This window comes from Mirounga angustirostris, unplaced genomic scaffold (assembly GCF_029215605.1).
Source record: "Mirounga angustirostris isolate CCGP_5_RB_7025 unplaced genomic scaffold, mMirAng1.0.hap1 SCAF_5, whole genome shotgun sequence".
Lineage (NCBI taxonomy): Eukaryota > Metazoa > Chordata > Mammalia > Carnivora > Phocidae > Mirounga > Mirounga angustirostris.
The window spans coordinates 143,250,263-143,268,543 of record NW_026991713.1 but is presented as its reverse complement, the minus strand read 5'-3'; the positions used below and the strand labels follow the sequence as shown (position 1 = coordinate 143,268,543).

Sequence of the window (18,281 nt, the reverse complement as noted above, 5' to 3'; positions counted from 1 at the left end):
GCAGTGGTCACTGCCTGCCGGGATCATCCAGGAAGTACAGGACATCCTCCAGGAAACTTCTGGGCCTGCTGAAAAACAAAGGTTGGGCAGAGCAGGGCGTGGTCTCACCCTGCCAGCTCCCGTGGACTCTCAGAGTCAGATCTGGAAAGAGGCCTGGGGCACCAGAGATTCACCCCAGTGAGTCAGGGAAATGGGGCCAGAGAGCAAGCTCCTGGCTCAAGGCCATAGACCAGGGCCAGACTCGGGCCTCAGGACTCGGAATCTAGTGCTCCTCCCACTGCACCTCTACTGGCTGGGGGTGGGGGGCAGAGGACTGCTCCTGGGTTCAATCTCCTGTGCTAAACTAATCCTCAACTTTCCATGTCTGTGGATGGGTGTGTTGTAAACACAATAAAGGTCACCCCAACTGTGAGGAAGAAGACACACACATGCGCACACAGACCCATAAGCACCCACACCCTCTTTACCCCAGGTGGCTGGGCCCTGGGAGCCATGGTGGGCTGTGGAATGGCAGCAGCCACCTCCCCGGGCAGGGGTAAAAGGCCCACTGGCTCTGCGACCAGACCAGCACAAGCTCGGGCTTTCCTCACCGGGAGCGCCAGGCCCTATGGGCCTGTGGAGTCGGCCCATGCACGGTAAAGTCCAACAAAGCCCAGGGCAGGAAGGCTGGCAGGAGCTGGATGACAGCCAGGTTATTTTCAAGTCAACAAAAGGTGACAGTTTCTCAACGATCCCCAGAGAAACTATGAAAGGTCCCCAGAGTCGCTGTGCCCCGGCACACGCCCGGAACTGAGTAAACGATACAAGACCTCAGAAACAAGCACACCGAGCTCCCGGCCCCACGGGCAAACAACACTCCAACGGGGAGACCCACCAAACCTCAGCTCCCCACGGCCCCAGGGCCCGGGCACCGATGGCAGGCTTCTAAATCCCAGCGACCCCGGGCTGCTTCTTCCCGGAAGCAGGGACTCAGATGCCCACCCACCATGGCCCATTTAACAGGCTTCTTGCTGCTTTTGTTTTTACCCGAAGTATTAACAACTGAAGCTCAGAAAATACAGTTTATTTACGCAGCTATTCCAATGATAAAACCCAAACCCAGTTAACAAGAGCGGAAGCACAGAACTAGTTCTCATCTGTGAACGGCACAGGGGACATGGGGAAGCTGAACGGGAATCCAGTGGAGCCGCACCACGCTGGTGATGATGGTGCGGGTCTCTGAGCAGGAAGGTGAACCTCCCGGGTGCAGGAGCCCCCTTCTCCCCACCCTCCATCCTACTGCCACGGGGCTCAGCACAAGCTCACTCCCTTGGACAGGGATGGCCCAGAGACCCAGAACGCCCCCGGTGATAGAGAATGTCCTCTCTCATCTGCAACACCAGCCTCGGCTCTCTCCTTCAGAAGCCAAAGAAATCAGTCAGCAAGGCCCTACTCTGCAAAGGGTAAACCCCAACACAAGTGCTCACGAGATGTTCCTAGACTGCCGGCAACACCAAAGTACACACCAAAAGTCTTGCACGCACCTTGGGCGGCTCCATCACATGGCAGGAGACCCAGGAGTCATCAGACCCTGCCCGACACACCGAGGGATAAGATGCAGCCCAGTCTGAGCAGCCCATACACTAGGGAGATGGGGTTGGTTTCCTTCGGGGCCTGTTGCACAAGCATTTGTTAAGCGCCTACTGCACACCAGGCTCAGATACTGAGTGACAAAAGGCTCAGTCTGATTTCTAGTTCCTCCACCAGAGGACAAAAGTTTGGTGTCACAAGGATAAGGCAAGGCTCAATAAGATAAAGGAGGTGAAAACATTCAGAAAGCACACGTACATACACAAGGTTTAGGTCTGGGGCGTATCTCCCCTCCACTCCGTCCCCTGCCTGGGTTGGTAGGTCACATGTCTGATTGCCTCCCCTTCTGACACTTCTCCTGGGTCATGACCTGGTCCCAGCACGACCTCCCTCAAACACCAGCACAGGGCAGACAGCATCACTCTGAGACACACAATTAACAGTAATAACGTCAGTAGGAGGTCTGACTGTGGCAGCAGCTGCCCACAGCCAGGTACTCTGCGTGAGCACCTGTTACGCTCCGGGCCCTCTCCTGCATGTCTGCACCTTCTCTGTACGGGCTCAGCCATGGTGTCCTCGCTCCTGCTCTGACCCTCTGCTGAAAACAGGCCAGCTGTGTGATCAGGGCAACGGAGTACAGAAATAAACCCTCACCGTTTATGGTGAACTGATTTTTTACAAAGGTGCAGAGGCAGCTGGATGGGACAAGAATAGTCTTCTCAACAAATGATAATGAAATAATTCAATATCCATATGCAAAAAAAGACCTCATAGTTTTACCTGGAACTACACATGAAAACATTACCTCAATATGGATCACAGTGCTTGCTTCGGCAGCACATATGAAAATTGGAACTAAATGGACCACAGACCCAAATGCATGAACTGAAACTGTAAAACTTCTGAGGAAAAAACATAGAAAATCTTTGTTACCTTGGCCTAGGCAAAGATCTCCTAGATATAACTCCAAAAACATTAACCACTAAAAAAAACTGATAAATTGAACTTAACCAAAATTTAAAAACCTTTGATCCTCAAAAGACACCATTAAGAAAAATGAAGACAGGGCGCCTGGGTGGCTCAGTTGGTTGGGCGACTGCCTTCGGCTCAGGTCATGATCCTGGAGTCCCGGGATCAAGTCCCGCATCGGGCTCCCTGCTCGGCGGGGAGTCTGCTTCTCCCTCTGACCCTCCTCCCTCTCATGCTCTCTGTCTCTCCTTCTTTCTCTTGCAAATAAATAAAATCTTTAAAAAAAAAAAAAAAAGAAAAGAAAAATGAAGACAAGTCACAGACTAGGAAAAAATATTACCAAATCACAGAGCTGATAAAGGAATTGTATCATTGTACCCAGAATAAGGAACTGTTACAACTCAGTAAGAAGACAAACAATCCAATCTTTAAAAAATGCACAAAAGAGAAAAACAGATGTCTGGCACATGTGCTCATGCTGCAGGCTCTCTCCTCTCTCCCTCTCTCTCTCTCTCTCTCTCTCTCTGTCTCTCTCACACACACACACACAGTATACAAATGGCTAATAAGCACGTGAAAAGGTGTTCCACATCAATCAGGGAAATGCAAATCAAAACCACAATGAGATACCACCTCACACCCACAAGGATAGTTATAATGAAAAAGGCAGGGCGCCTGGGTGGCTCAGTTGGTTAAGCAACTGCCTTCGGCTCAGGTCATGATCCTGGAGTCCTGGGATCGAGTCCCGCACCGGGCTCCCTGCTCAGCAGGGAGTCTGCTTCTCCCTCTCCTGCTCCCCCCTCTTGTGCTCTTTCTCTCTCTCACTCTCTCTCTCAAATAAATAAATAAATAAAATCTTTAAAAAAAAAAAAAAGAAAAAGGCAAAGGAGCACCTGGCTGACTCAGTAAGTACAGCACACGGCTCTTGATCTCAGGGTTGTGAGTTCAAGCCCCATATTGGGCGTAGAGCCTATTAAAAAAAAAAAAAGGTAGACAATAATAAGTGTTGGCAAGGATGTGGAGCACTGGAACCCTCACACACTGCTGATGGGAATGTAAAATGAAACAGACACTATGCAAACAGTCTGGCAGTTCATCAAAAGGTCAAGCATAGAGTCACCATCTGACCCAGCAATTCCTCTCCTAGGTGTATACTAAAGAGAATTGAAAAGAGCCACACAAACGTGCAGTGTTCGTAGCAACATTATTCATTATAGCCAAAAAGTGGAAACAACCCAAATGTTAACTGGTAAATAAATAAAATGTATGGTATCTGTTACAACATGGATGAATTTGAAAGAAATTGTTCCAAGTACAAGAAGCCAGACACAAGAGAGACTACATGTTGAATGATTCCTTTTATATGAAGTGTCCAGAGAGGGCACATTTTTAAAGACAGAAAGCAGGTCAGAGTAATGGGGTGGGGGTCAGGTGGAGGCACAGACTGACTGCAAATAGGCACAAGGAAACTTTGGAGGGTGCTGGAAATGTCTAAAACCTGACTGTGGTGATGGCTGCACAGTTCTATACATTTACTGAAAGTCAACAAATCATATGTTTACAATGGATGCGTTGTATGGCACACAATTTATATCTCAATAAAGCCACTTAAAACGTAAAATGAATAAGTAAATACAATGAAAACAAAGCAAATGTTATTAAATTTGAACTAGGAACCTTTGCAGTACATGCTGAAAGTTCCACAAGCAAAAGAAAGAGATCTTAGAAGTTCCCAACATCAAAAAAAAGGTGTAGAGAGGAGGGTGTTAACTCACCCTATATTGTGGTGATCATCTTTCCAAGTGTACACATATCAAATCATTAGGGTATACACATTAAACTTGCACAACATTATATGTCAATTACGTCTCAATAAAACTGAAAGGGATTTGACAGTATTATGTATGTGTTAAAAAATATTAACATCCAATCATTTTTCTCTCCTTGATATTATCAATAAAATTAACAGAGACCTGAAAAGATAACTTTCTCATCAAGTGTTTGAAGGTCCATGGGGCCATCCCTTAAAAATCATCTGGAACTCCCCTGGGGTCCCCAGTCCACCCCTGGGGAAACATAGGAAAGTACTACTAAGGTCATTTCTCAGACTGACCCTCCTCCCTGAGCAAGGTGGCCCGAGAGACAAGGAAGCTGAGGGGACAGCTTTCAGACCGGACAGGTCCAGGAGAGCACTGCTGTGGTGCTCTAAGGTAGCCTATGACATTCATCTTGGGTGACAGACCCAATCGATTAGTTGTGGCTGACCAGGGTGTTTATTAATGGATTCTGAAACCAAGTCCAGGCTTGGTGACAAAGAGTGTCCTGAATGATTAGCAAGGTCTACCACACAGAATCTGGTGAAAGTGGTGTTATAAAGGCCTTGTATTTGTGGTTTTGTCCAAACACCCATGTGAAGGGACATCAAGTGTGTCCTAGTCCCAGGTTATACAGGAAATGCCACATAAAACTTTGATATCTCTGCCATGCCACTGCTAGCAGCTATCAGGGTCTGAATTGGCCACCTAATTTCCTTTTTAAGCCATTACAGCAATTAATATTTTATGAAGACTTTCGGTGCCAGGCACTATTCTGAGCACTGTTCAAGGATCAACGCATTGTACAGATGAGGAAACTGTGACCCAGGGGGCAGAGCAACTTGCCTAGAGTCACTCAGCCAAAGACAGGCTGGAAGAACTTCAGAGATGGAAGAGAATGAATTCAAACAACTGCTTCAATCAGATCTGGGGATGTCAGCCCACTGGCCTCCAAGTGTCCCCACACCAGGCTGGGCTGCCCTGCACTTGTGCCTGGGATACAAGCAGGCAACAGTGCCTTCTGCCCACTCTGACTGTTCCAAAAACTGTGCTCGTCTCCACCCCTCTATTTTCCGAGACACTCTCCCTCTTGGGCTTCCAAAATCAGGGCAAAGCAGTTCTCAAATTTGAGTGGACATGAGACTCACTTGAGAAATGGGTTTAAATGCAGCTTCCTAGGCCCCAGCAGGTCTGAGGCAGGGCCTGGAAAATACATGTTTAACAAGCTTCCCACCAGTGGCAGTGGGTGGTCCTGGACTACACTGGAAGGAAACCTGGCCTGGTGGGTGTCCCAGGGCCAATTGTGAGGTCTAGGAGACCACCATATCAGATCAGATTCTTCAGAAGCCAGGATCAGGAGACCCAACCTCAAAGTCCCCCTCATGTCCAAATTCTCTGTCCTTTTTCTTCTTTTCTTTCCATGGCAAATGACCCCCCATGAGGAGATGGAGAGAGAGGAACCCAAGCTAAAGTTCTGGATCAGGCCACACTCTTTAGGGCCAGCAAAACAGTGGGAACAAGTCGACTGGGAGTCGGATTTGTGGTCCTGCTCCCAGAGGCACTTCCATCCAGTTCTGAGACCTTGGAAAAGTCACTTTCTCGCTGGTGTCTCAGGTCTCCCTGCCACAAAAAAAGAGACCAGAGAACCAGGTAGGTCCCCTCCAACCAGTCTCCTGTTCTCCAGCAAGGACCCCATTGATCATAATCTCCTTGGGCCCAGCGTCACTGCCCCTACCCACCCACCATTCACAGGCACCAGGAGGTCACCAGAGAGCTCAGCTTCTGTCCAGATGGCGTGGCGAGTGTTCAGTACCATTGGCCGGGTCGTCACACTAAGCCACCAAAGAAAACCAAAACTGGCGATGGTGTGAAGTCAATCCCTTTGACAATGACCACTTTGTAAGCACAAGCGAAGCGCCGGGCACCGTGCTGACCCCTCGCCAGCGTCGGGCCACGAACCTCACCCCCGCCCTGCGGTTTCCTACTCAGTCTCCCCTGTGTGCGGACGAGGGAGCTGAGGCGTGCGCGGGCGAAATGACTGACCCAAGGTCACCCCGCCGGGACGGGGCAGGCAGCCCGGGGCCCCACCCACGGTCTGAGTGGAGGTCGCGCGGAGCCCCAGGCCGGGAGACGCAGGGAGGGCCAGGGGCCTAGCAGAGCCCACCGCACCCTCTGCGGGGCGCACCGCGCGGGCGCGCCCTGCCCACCCCGCGTTCCGCCCCAGGCCTCGCCCTGCTGCGCGCCCGGGGCCGCGCCTGCCGCTCACCGGACTTCGGCGGGTAGCGATAGGCCGAGTTCGCCTGGATGTCGATGTCCTCCACGCCCGCGATGCGGCGGCTCAGGATGGAGCCCATGGTGCGCGGCAAGCCGGGCCGGGCCGGGGCCGGGACGCGGGCGGCGGCGGCGTCCTCACGCGGACATGGCCCGAACCAGGCCACACGGACACTCGCCCACAGCCGCGGGCTCCTCGGCCTCCAAGGCCCAACCCCCAGCTCGGCCGGGGCCCCGACGCCACGGCGGCCCTCCGCCCCCCGGGCCCGAGGCACCTCGGGAAATGCAGTCCCCTCGCCGCCGACGGCGACGGGCTGCGACGCAGGAAGCCCACCAAAGAACTACATGTCCCAGGATGCCCTTCGCCGCGGCCCAGTGAAGACGCTGACCAGGACTCCGGGACAAACCAAATGGACCTGAATCCAGAGGGAAGGAACCATCACCCACACCACAAACTGACTTTTCCTCTGCATTGCAAACACGTCACTAACATCCTAACTCTTTAGTCTCCTGATAATCTGTCCATATATAGATTCTTATAGGAACCCAGCCCCTTCCATTTACCCCCTCTCTAAAATATCTCCCTGAGCCACAATGGTTCTCCCCACTTCCCAGGGTCGATCTCCTGCCCCGTCCAGAAGAGGGCACACCTTTACCTGCCACCCGGCAATAGCTGGGATGGAACCCAAGCCGAGTAGGAGTTGGGGTTCACAGGAGAAGCTAAGCGCTTCTTTTAGCCTTTTCCAGGACTCAAGGCTTCTCTTTGGCTCCACGTCCAGAACAATTACTTTGAAGACATAATTTTACAGCCCCACAGACCTCTCCCCATTTTACACATAGAGAAACTGAGGCACAAGGGACGGCTGCATATGAGGTGCTGAAGGCACGTTTAAAAAATTGGTCAGGATTAAAGGCTTGCAGGTTGCAATGTACTTTCCTGGCTTTTGATTCACATAAAATTCTGTAAGTAGGCCAAGTGGAGATTGTTTTCACCTACTCTTCAGTTGAGAAACTGGGGTTCCAAGAAGAAAGTGGCTTCCCAAGGCAAGCCTGCTCTACCAGGAAAGCAGCTGGGGAGGGCGCAGCTGGCGAAGGGTCTCAAATGATAAATGCACCACATTCCACATTAAAACGAGTCCTGCCCCTCAGGAGGCCAGAGTCCAGAACACAACCTTCTATTGTCAGGGAACCTGGGAAGCCAAAATTAATAAGAGGTGAAAGATTTATGTGCTTATGAGTAGAGTCTAGGTCTTGGAGGCGTCTGATTAAATCTCAGCTTTACAATCAAGATCCCCATTTACTGAGCACCTACTATGTGCCAGACATCGTGTTAAGACATAGTCTCTTTTGGGCGCCTGGGTGGCTCAGTTGGTTAAGCGACTGCCTTCGGCTCAGGTCATGATCCTGGAGTCCCGGGATCGAGTCCCGCGTCGGGCTCTCTGCTTGGCAGGGAGTCTGCTTCTCCCTCTGACCCTCCCCCTCTCATGCTCTCTCTCTCTCAAATAAATAAATAAAATCTTTAAAAAAAAAAAAGACATAGTCTCTTTTTTTTTTTTTAAAGATTTTATTTATTTGACAGAGAGAGACACAGCGAGAGAGGGAACACAAGCAGGGGGAGTGGGAGAGGGAGAAGCAGGCTTCCCACGGAGCAGGGAGCCCGATGTGGGGCTCGATCCCTGGACCCTGGGACCATGACCTGAGCCGAAGGCAGACCCTTAAGGACTGAGCCACCCAGGCGCCCCCTCTCATTTAATTTTCTGATGTAGCTTTTATTTTCATCCCCAATTCATGAAAAAAGGAAAGTGAAGCTAGAAGAAGTGAAGTACCCCACTTAGGCTGCAGTAGATAAACAGTAATGAAGTTACTGCCATACTCCCCGGCCACCCCAGAGGCAGAAACATCCCGATGTGCTAAGTTTCATGTCCCTTGCCACCAGATGGGCCTGAAGACACCCCCCCCCCCACCGTGTGATCTTTCTTCCCTTATCTTTATTAAGTCACATAACATTTGTGTGTATACACACATACATATACCAACACTGAATTCAATTTACTGGCCTCCCTGCTTGGGGGGGAGGAAAGGAGAGTAGGACAGACCCTGATGTTCTCATTGAAAAACAACCCTAGGAGCGTGTCCTTTCTATAGATCCTGGGCCAGGGCAGTCGTTTCCATGGGCTGGGTGTTTGATTAAACATTCCTCTTAATAGAGCTTTGGACTTGTTCTTTCTGTGCTTATCCATGCCCTGCTGGGAGGCAGGCCCTTTCTGATTTGTTACTAGTTCTACTGTCAACATCTGTGCTGATTCATTTATTTATTCAACAAATATTTACCATGCAGCTACTATGTAACACGCAATGAGCCAGGCTAGGAGCCAGGCAACTGGGATCAAATGGAAGAACCCTAGATGTGGAGCATGCAGGTTAGTGAGGAGACACACTTAAAAGGTTAACAGGTGCATAAATACAAAATGTGGTGAGTGCTATAGGAGAATAGAGGTGCAATGAAATAATAGGGGAGACTTATTGATAGGAGTGTCAGGGAAGGCTTCTCTGGAGAGGTAACATTTAAGCCAAGATTTGAAATACAAATAAGAGCAAACCAGCAGGGGAGCAAACTCTAAGGAGGTAAGCCAGTCCAGGTTCCAAGCCCAGGAAACACTATGTGCAAAGGCCCTGAGACTTCAAGGAGCTAAGCATGATCCAGGGGCTCAAAGGTCAGTGTGGTTAAATTCAGATGGGGGGGAGGGTATAGGAACAGAGGTCAAGAGTGAGGCAGTGGCCAGATCTCAAATCCTCTCAGTCAGCCAGCACTGGGTCTTTTGAAACAGACACTAGACACAGTTAATGCGTGATGAGTCCTTGAGTCCAGACTTCTTCCTGAGCCTCCTTGCCTATTCATTCTTGTGCTCCCAGAATCAGGCACTCAATGATCTATGGAGTATTTGAAAGAATGGAGGTGGAAGGGTGCCTGGCTGGCTCAGTCAGTGGAGCATGAGACTCTTGATCAGAGAATTGTGGGTGTGGAGATAACATCCACACATTGGGTGTGGAGATAACGTAAAATCTTGGGGAAAAAAAGGAAAAGGAAAAATGGATGGAGGTGGGAAGGAGGAGGCCAGGGCATGCTGGGGAGACTTTGGCAGGGCACCCAACTTCCCAGAACTTCAGGTAAGATGTGGGCACTGCTAGAAATACCTTTTTGTCTCCCTGTCCTATCTGCTGGTCCCAGCTGTCAGGACCCATCTGAGCTAGCTAAGAAATCCAAAGTCCACTCTCCTGCCAGGCTGATTCTGGCTAAAAACAAGATTGTTTTTTCCTTCCCTGCTGCCCCTGGGAAAACTAGCAGGCTAGGGGTGCCATGGGGGCCAGAGGAGTAACCTTTGCTCCTGCCAGCCTCATTTGCCTCACCTCAGCCAGCCTGCTGGTTTGTAAGTTCTCCTTCTGAGCTGGACAAGCCTGGGCAGGTAACTGAGTGTTGCTGGGTAAGGATAGGGAGAAGGGGAAAGGTACTTCCCTGAGCCAGAAAATCCCCTAGTGGGCCCTGCCAGGGCAGTGCCCTCTCTCACTCGCCAGAAATACACCCTCATGGCCTACTGGGTGCCTGTTCTCCACTGGCTCTGAACACTGGCAAGAGCATAAGGTGGTTTGGATTCCAGCCTGTTTCTTCATCAGTAAAATGGGGCTTGGGCTCCCTAGAGTGGTCCAGACGCAGGCAAAGAGATGAGTACTAGAAATTGTACACTGAGTGCTGGGCCCTTGCTGACCACTGCACGGGTATTAATCCCCTCAGCAGGCCTGGGATTGCCCCACACTGCTACCTCGGGTTCTACAAATGAAACAAAGCTCAAGGCTGCAGTAGCTTATCCAACATCAGTTAGTAAGCAGCAGAGTTGACTCATACCCAGGTCTGTCTGGCACCAAAACCCGCTTACCTTCCAGCATGCCCTGATGCTATCCTGGTGTAACAGGGACAGCAATAACCACTTTCAGAGCCACCTACCTCGTGCTGGGCGCTTTACCCACATCAATTCATGCTTACCGTGCTTTGTTAAGAAGAGGAGCCATTCTTTTTTTTTTTTTTTTTTAAATTTATTTATTCATGAGAGACAGAGAGAGAGAGAGAAGCCGGCTCCCAAGGAGCAGGGAGCCCGATGCGGGACTCGATCCCAGGACCCTGGGATCATGACCTGAGCCGAAGGCAGACGCCTAACCATCTGAGCCACCCAGGTGCCCGAGGAGCCATTCTTAACAGGACCAGAAATCTCCTGGCACTATCAGGGTTTGCAAAAAATGTGGAGCCTGAGTGATCCCGTGTAGCAGAAGACACCCAAACCTGACTTCCCATGTGGACAGGTTACTTCTGCCAAAGCCGAGGCGCCCACCTGGAAGAGGACACTGAGTCTACTACCTGCAGATAGACTAAGCCCAGGGCACTCTAGCCCTCAAAGGCCCCTTAGGGGGTCTTACCGTGCAGGGTTCCCTTCCCTCCCCAAGCATCCGGGTGCCCGTGCCCACCCCCAACCCCCACAATCCTGGGACCCTTCAGGCCCTGTCCACCAGTCTCCCATTATCCTCCCACTCACCAAAGCCAGAACCTCTGGAAGGGTTAGGACCCAGGTAGGGCTTCTCTCCACCCCTCCAGTGTGGCATAGTTCCCTCCATCCAGTGCATTTCCTCTACTGAGGCGCTGGGTTGGTGGGGGGGCACGCCACTAGAATCAGACACACCCAAAACATCTCCTGATTCCCATTGGACCTCTCCACCACCTCTGGACCCCACACTAAGCCTAAAGCCAACAATGGATCAAATGTAGGAAAACCTCCCAATGACCTTTCACCCCAAGCCCCCAGGGCCTGCGTCACTTCCCAGAGGGCACTTTTCTACATTTCCACATTCTACATTAAGATATTTGACAGAAAAAGACACAGCGAGAGAGGGAACACAAGCAGGGGGTGTCGGAGAGAGAGAATCAGGCTCCCCGCTGAGCAGAGAGCCCAGTGCGGGGCTCGATCCCAGGATCCTGGGATCATGACCTGAGCCGAAGGCAGAGCTTAACGACTGAGCCACGCAGGCGTCCCCATCCTTAGGATTTTTGACACACGGTCCCAACACCCCCGCCCCCCCTCCCCAGCCAACTCTTCTGGGGTGTGCTCTCCGCAGTAACGCCGGGTCAAGGCAGGGCAAGAGAAAGGGCTCAAAGAACGGTTGCCCAACGGATGAAACTGGAGCCCAGGGAGCGCGAGGAACCGGGCCAAGGTCTCTCAGAGCAGGGATGACCGAGCCAGACCTCTCCCCGCCTCCCCCTCCCCGCCCCCAGGATCCCGTTCCGAGCCCGCCCTGGCCCCGCACGCCCGACCCGCGACGTCACCCGGAAGCGGCGCGTGCGGAGCTGTAAACACAACCCGCAACTCCCCCGCTCCCGTGCTCCCCAGTCCCGCCCCCGCCCGCCACGTGACGCGCCCCCGCCGGCTCCGACCCAGCGCCCGCCCCCGCTGCAGCCTCATTGGGCGGCCAGCTTTGTTTACCTTATATGGCCAGGTCCTAACACTCTGCGGCCGCCCATTGGCGGTGGCGCGGCCTCACTCACTTGACGTCATTTGGGACAGAACGATGCAAATAAACCGGGGCATTCTGGGAATAGGAGTTCGGGGCCGCCCCGGAACTGGCTCCGCTAGGTCCTGGCGCCCGCATCCGAAGGCTGAGATTTCCGGCAGAACGTACGAGATTTTGCGTGGGAAAGTGGGAGCCCCGCGGGGAGGGGACCCCGAGGCACCAGAGCTTGCCCGCCTCGCCGGCTTGTTCGGGCGCCATGCCATCCCCAAACGTTCCTCGGGTCTACTGTGTGCCTGGCCGAGCACCAGGCCGGGAAGGGACCCGCATCACGAGTGGGCGATGTGAGCTTGTGCTCGGGGCGCTGGGGAGACCGGAAGGCTTCCTGGAGGCGGTGACTCTGCAGAACCCTAAGGGGTACATTCATTCATTCAGTGAAGGAGTATTTATTGGCGCCTACTGTGTGCCAGGCATTCGGGGCTGTGCGTCCCAGTGCTTACGATTTATGCCAAAATTTCTAGGGGCCCCCTTTCCAAGTGTGCGCCCATTCAACAGAGGGATGCCAGGCACACCGGGCAAAGACGCCAGCGGCCTCCGCCTTCTGGACCCCCACGAGCCTCGGTGAGGGCCTGCAGGCGCGCCCGCCCGCTTCCGCACGCAGCAGGGGCAGCGTCCGGACACACCTCCCTGCGCCCCCCGGCCGGCCGCGGCGCGGGACTACATCTCCCAGCATGCCCCCGCGGCCCCGAGCCAGGCGAGGCTCGGTGAGTCAGAGCCGCACAGTAAATATTTGTATTAGCCGGAGCCGGCTCGCTAATGGTGGACGCGTGAGGCGGAGGAGCGCGGCGGCGGCGCCATGTCCGTGAACATGGACGAGCTCAAGCACCAGGTCATGATCAACCAGTTCGTGCTGACGGCGGGCTGTGCGGCCGACCAGGCGAAGCAGCTGCTGCAGGCGGCCCACTGGCAGTTCGAGGTGCGCGGCCGGGCCGGGGTCGGGGTCCGGGTCCCTCCCGCCAACCGCGCGTGTGCGAGACGGTGTGGACACGTGCCGGTGCGCGCTGCGCCCGGGCCGGGCCGGGGCCGCGCACTCGGCCAGGTGTCCCGACGGCCGCGCGCTCCGGCGGCCGGGCCTCAGCGCGCACACGCGGCGTGCGGGTCCGGCCGGGTGTCGCGGCCGCGTCTACGCGGCCCCCGGAAACGCCGCCCGCGCGGGGTGGGGGGAAGGGGCGGCCCGCCCCCGCCGGCACCCCGAATCCCCCCCCTGCGTCCCCGGGCAGTCGGGATGCAGGGACCCCCCCTCTTTTGTTCGGGTAACGGCAGGGCGGGGCGGTGCCGCGGCCCGGACGGACAGTTGGCAGGCGGCCGGAAGGAGGACGCCCCGGGCCGGGACCGCGCGCCGCCCCCATCTCGGGAGCCGTGGGGTGGGGCGGGAGCCCCGGGGCCAGCGAGAGCCGCCCCGCGCGAGTGGGTCTGAGGGTGTGCGTGCCCGGTGGGCAGCTCGGTGGCGCCTGTGTCCACGTACATGTGCGTTTGTATTTACGCACGCGCCACGCTACGTGTGGGCATGTTGGCGTGTGTGTAAACACGCAGTCCACCCGGCGCGCGGGTGCGGGCTGTGTGTGTTCCGTGTACACACACGTCGCCGTTTTTGCAGATGGTGCCCACGCGTGTACACACACGAGTGTACCGGTGCTGTGTTGGACCCCACACTACAGCTGGGGGTGTGCATCTGTGCACCCCGCCCCAGAGGCGTGCCCAGGTGGCCGCCTCCGTGCTGGCAGGAGAATCTACCTGCACAGTGCACGGCGTGGTTTACATGGCTCAGTAGCTTCCAGTCAGCTGGGCAGGCCTCCCTGACCCATAGGGCACTAGTGCCCACGGCTTGTGCTGCCAAGAGGCCACTTGGCTTTGCCTAGCTCAACTGCCCCAGAAATAACCCAGGGTAGTATCTAGGAAAGAGGCCAGAGTCCTTGAGCTCCACCCCTCACAGGTGTAAGGTCACAGCCCAGCCAGTGTCTGTGCCCAGCCAAGGCCCAGGGGCCTGGTTTCCTGATGGGGAGCCATTCCAGGAAAGGTGTTTGGGCCTGCTGAGGGGACAGTGAGCCAGGGGATCCCAGGGCGCAGTTTCCTGAGAATGGGATGGGGATCAGAATTCCAGCCCAAAGGTTTGGACAGCCTGGGGGAGCCCTGGCCTGTCCAGCCAGGGGGATCTTTGCTCACCAACATCTACCAGAGCTTTTAGGAGGGACCGCTGATCCTTTGTGGTTCTCACACCCCAAGATGGGAGGCTGCTCGCTCTGGGCAGGTCCCTTCCCTCCTCTGGCCTCAGTTTTCTCTGCACCTCCAGTGTGGGAGTTGACCTCTAAGAAGTGAATGGCCACTCCCTCCAACCCCCACCCCCCCACCCTCTGCAGGGCCTGCAGCCCCACCCTGCAGGAAGCTCCCTAATCAGCCTGTTTGTCTCAAAGGCGAGATGTGGCAAAACTTGTAAAACCACATTCATGGCAGTTTGCTTGAGTCCCACATCTGCATACATGGTTCCCTCCCTGCCTGGGGCTGGGCAGGCAGGTGTCTGGTGGGAAGCCTTTGCATGTCTGGACTCTCAGCCCAGCACAGAGCCCGGCACCTGCTGCACTGTCTCTCAGCCCGGGTTGGTGTCACTCCATCATGCGAATTAAAATGTAGCTTTGAGGATTGAAATGCTGGGGAAAACTCTGTCCCCAAGAGGGGCAGGAGCGGCCTGCAGACTTGGTAGCTCTGGTGAGCCCCTGGGGTAGGAGCCATATGCTCTGGGTTCCCTGAGTCTGTTTCACAAGTGTAAAATGGAGGATATGGATACTAGGGAGGTTCACTTAAGGTGAAAATGGGATGTGAACCCCCAAACCGTAGGTCCTTGCATGAAAGTGAGTGAGGGGTTCCTCAGGGCTACCCTTCCCCTACTGTAACCTCCCCAGCAGGCTCACCGGCTGAGGGTTGACCCAGCCAAAGGCCGTGTTTTTGGGTCTTACCTTTGTGATTCAGGTGTTAATGAGGTCAGGCGGCTGCAGGGGGAAGGGGACCTGTGTATTTTAAGTGGTGGTGCTTTAAGGCAGCAGAATGTTCTCACTGGAATTCTCACTCAGGTGGCCTTTGGATCTGCTGTTGGGAAGGAATGGTTTGGGTGCGTCGCCTGGGGCTCCCAGGTGGGAGGGAGTCCTGAGGAGGTACTTAACCCCAGCCCGTTCCCACACCCTGTTTGGGGACACTGGGGTAGGAAATCTCCAGCAGGAAATTCCCAGAAAAATTCATCTGAATCTAAAAAAAAAGCAAACCCCCAGGGCAAGCCCTGGGAGCCAGCTTGGTCTGGCTGTGCTGGGGGCGGGCAGGGGATTGGGCTGGGTTTGGGGGGCAGGGAACCTCAAGGGGTGGCAAAGGAGGGCAGCTGGGGCTGGGCCTGGGACTTGGCACATACTCCCTCACCCAGCACTTTTGCAAGAGTAGCTGGCTCCCTTATTTTCCTCAGCACCCCTCCTGCAGGCCCCTGGCCAGGACAGACCAAATGCAGCACCTCCCTCGGGCTCCTGGAGCCCCCCTCTTGCCAGTCCCCGAAGGCCTCCACATGAGTTTGTCTGGCACAGACCTGCTCTCTGCCTCCTTTCCTACTCCCCTTCTCACCACCCTGGGTGCAGACCCCCTTCTGCCATCCTCCTGCTCTGCACCTTAAGAACATTCCAAGGGAGGCTTGGGCGAGTGGGGCAGCGAGTGCAAAACCCAGACCATCCTACGTAATTCTGGCTCTCCCAGGTGGAATGTGGATCTCAGGTTATTGCAGCCGGGGAGGGGAATCAGGAAACCACCCAGCCCAGTCTCCTTGTGGTGCAGATGGAGAAACTGAGGCCCAGATCATGGCAGGCTCCTGTGGCCAGCCAAGGAGAGGGGCAGGCGGGTCATAGACTTAACATCTGGGAGTCTTTGCTATCCCCTGGCTCACAGATGAGGAAATTGAGGCTCAGATGAAGGAGTTGCCACCCATGGAGTTGGTGACAGTCAGGCTAGAATCTCAGTCTTTCCCTGTGAGACCGGGAGAGGGTGCTGCCTGCTCTGCTCCCGAGGTCACAGTGACCACATTAGGTGTGTGCGGAGCTAGAGGCCGGCCTGCCCGGGAGTCTGTAGCGCCTCCTTGGGGGGTGACAGGCACGCTCCTAACATTCACTTCTGCTCTGTAGCCAGGCCCAGGGCCGCACCAAGCCCCAGAGATTCTGGAAACAGGGGCCTGAAGGTAATTAAATCTGGGCCTTCTTTCCACAGACGGCTCTTAGCGCCTTTTTCCAGGAGACCAATATCCCCTACAGCCACCACCACCACCAGATGGTAAGTGTCCTGCGGCCCCAGGGGTGGCGAGAGGGGGTGCTCCTGGTCCAGGGCAGGGCAGCCTCGTTCCCCCGGGGAAGCTGCAGTGGCTCTCGCTGCGGAGGGTCCTCCTTGGAGACTGCCCGGGGGTGTGGTGGGCCGGCCCGTCTCGGCTGTGCCTTCCCTCTGTGAGCCCCGAGCTAGTGGACTGTCTCGCGGAGCCAGGACGCAGCCAGCGCAGAGGCCCAGAAGCTCCGCACAGTGGCTGAGTGTGTGTCTCCTCCTCGGAGGCAGCTGGAGGCCAGGGGCCCTCCCACAAAGGGGTGCTCACCCCACCCTCTCTTGTTTTCCCCCCACAGATGTGCACTCCTGCCAACACCCCTGCCACGCCCCCCAACTTCCCTGATGCCCTCACCATGTTTTCCCGTCTCAAGGCTTCCGAGAGCTTTCACGGTGGTGGCAGTGGTAGCCCAATGGCCGCCACGGCCACGTCCCCCCCGCCGCACTTCCCCCACGCCGCCACCGGCAGCTTCGCGGCCCCCAGCTGGCCGACTGCGGCCTCGCCCCCAGGGGGGCCACAGCACCACCAGCTGCAGCAGCCACCCCTGTGGACTCCGGCACCTCCCTCCCCAGCGTCAGACTGGCCACCCTTGGCCCCCCAGCAGGCCACTTCAGAACCAAGGGCCCACCCTGCCATGGAGGCCGAGAGATAAGGGAGGCCCCTCCCCCCTCCCGGAGGCCAGGACCCTGTGGGGCGGGGGAGAGGATGTCTCTGTGGGCCCCCTTCATCCTCCTCTGTCTGCACCCCCCATTCCCCGGAGCCCTGGAGGGGAGAGACTGGACCTTGGTGCCAGCACACAGGCTGCCCACGCACAGACATGGATGCGCAGGCACGGGGCACCCACCTTGCATGGATTTGGTTCAGAGTTGTCTTGGTGCTGGTGGACAGAACTTCAGAGAACAAGCAGCCTTCCCCAGAGGACTTGCTCGCCCTGCCCCAGCCCAGGGGGCTGCGGAGAATCGCCACAGCAGCGGAGACTTGGCTGGCTCCTGTCTTGGAGCTCCTTGGGGGCCAGCAGGCCTAGATCCCCACCCTTGGGAATGCAGAGCCTTCTCCGCATGTGTGTGTGTAGCTGTGTCTGTATTTATATGTATGTCGCTCTCCAAGAAGCAACCTAGTTTATGGGGCAGCTGGACTTTGCATGTTAGAGTGAGCCCCCAAGCCCCTTGCCCGCCACCCCTCTCCCCAGGGCCCTGCCTCTCTCCCGCCCCCTTGTCAGCCAGCCTTGCTGTTCCCTGCACAGAAAAGAATTGTGGGAAACTCCAGGACTCTTCCCACCCATTCCCCAGCGCCTGCCTGCTGGGGCTGCCTGCATGCCTCCCCCAGAGCCCGGGGGTACCTCACACCCTTTCAATTCCCCCTTTTAACAGAAGAAAGAGTTCAAACCACCACCAGGCTCTGTGGTCTTGCCTCACATCCTGAGCTTTGCTGCCGGCTGGCTCCATGTGGAGAGGCAGGGCACCCCCAGTCCCGCCTGGCTCCACACGGTTCCTGTCTGCTGCTGTCTTTCAACCACAACATGGCTCTGGAACCTTTCTGCCCATCCAAGGCTCTTCCCATGAAGTTAGTTTCTGGCCTGTGTTCCCAGAATCCCTGCCTCCTGCCCATCCTTCCCCACTGTCAGGCTGGACTGATCCTGACCTCCAGGGCTAACAACTGCCTTCCCGTCTGCTTGAGTCTCACACAGGACCTTTCTTTGTGTCTTAGGGTCCCAA

General features: G+C 55.4%; 2 protein-coding genes across 7 annotated transcripts in view; one reads left to right on the top strand and one right to left on the bottom strand.

Annotated features, from left to right (window-relative positions):
- The window catches only part of MGRN1 (mahogunin ring finger 1), a 56,729-nt gene extending 49,875 nt beyond the window's left edge, over positions 1-6,854 (bottom strand). For 3 of the 6 annotated variants that reach the window (XM_045874818.3, XM_045874822.3, XM_045874823.3), the window contains exon 1: positions 6,619-6,854. In XM_045874818.3, the coding sequence (XP_045730774.1) occupies positions 6,619-6,706 (88 nt within the window). In that variant the 5' untranslated portion in view covers positions 6,707-6,854. The remainder of the gene's footprint in view (positions 1-6,618) is intronic. The other 3 variants (XM_064592484.1, XM_045874821.3, XM_064592485.1) reach the window with 1 other exon arrangement.
- Positions 6,855-12,943: 6,089 nt separating this feature from the next.
- UBALD1 (UBA like domain containing 1) lies at positions 12,944-17,955 on the top strand. The gene is made up of 3 exons (XM_045874883.3): positions 12,944-13,149; positions 16,464-16,526; positions 16,865-17,955. The coding sequence occupies exons 1-3, from the start codon at positions 13,030-13,032 to the stop codon at positions 17,216-17,218; spliced, it is 537 nt and encodes a 178-aa protein (XP_045730839.1). The 5' UTR covers positions 12,944-13,029; the 3' UTR covers positions 17,219-17,955.
- Positions 17,956-18,281: the final 326 nt, after the last annotated feature.

Bases quoted from the DNA above. Each gene is read 5' to 3' on its own strand.
- UBALD1 (XM_045874883.3), top strand. From the start codon at position 13,030: ATGTCCGTGAACATGGACGAGCTCAAGCACCAGGTCATGATCAACCAG. The intron at 13,150-16,463 runs GTGCGCGGCCGG...TTCTTTCCACAG, and splicing joins CGGCCCACTGGCAGTTCGAG to ACGGCTCTTAGCGCCTTTTT. The intron at 16,527-16,864 runs GTAAGTGTCCTG...TTCCCCCCACAG, and splicing joins GCCACCACCACCACCAGATG to ATGTGCACTCCTGCCAACAC.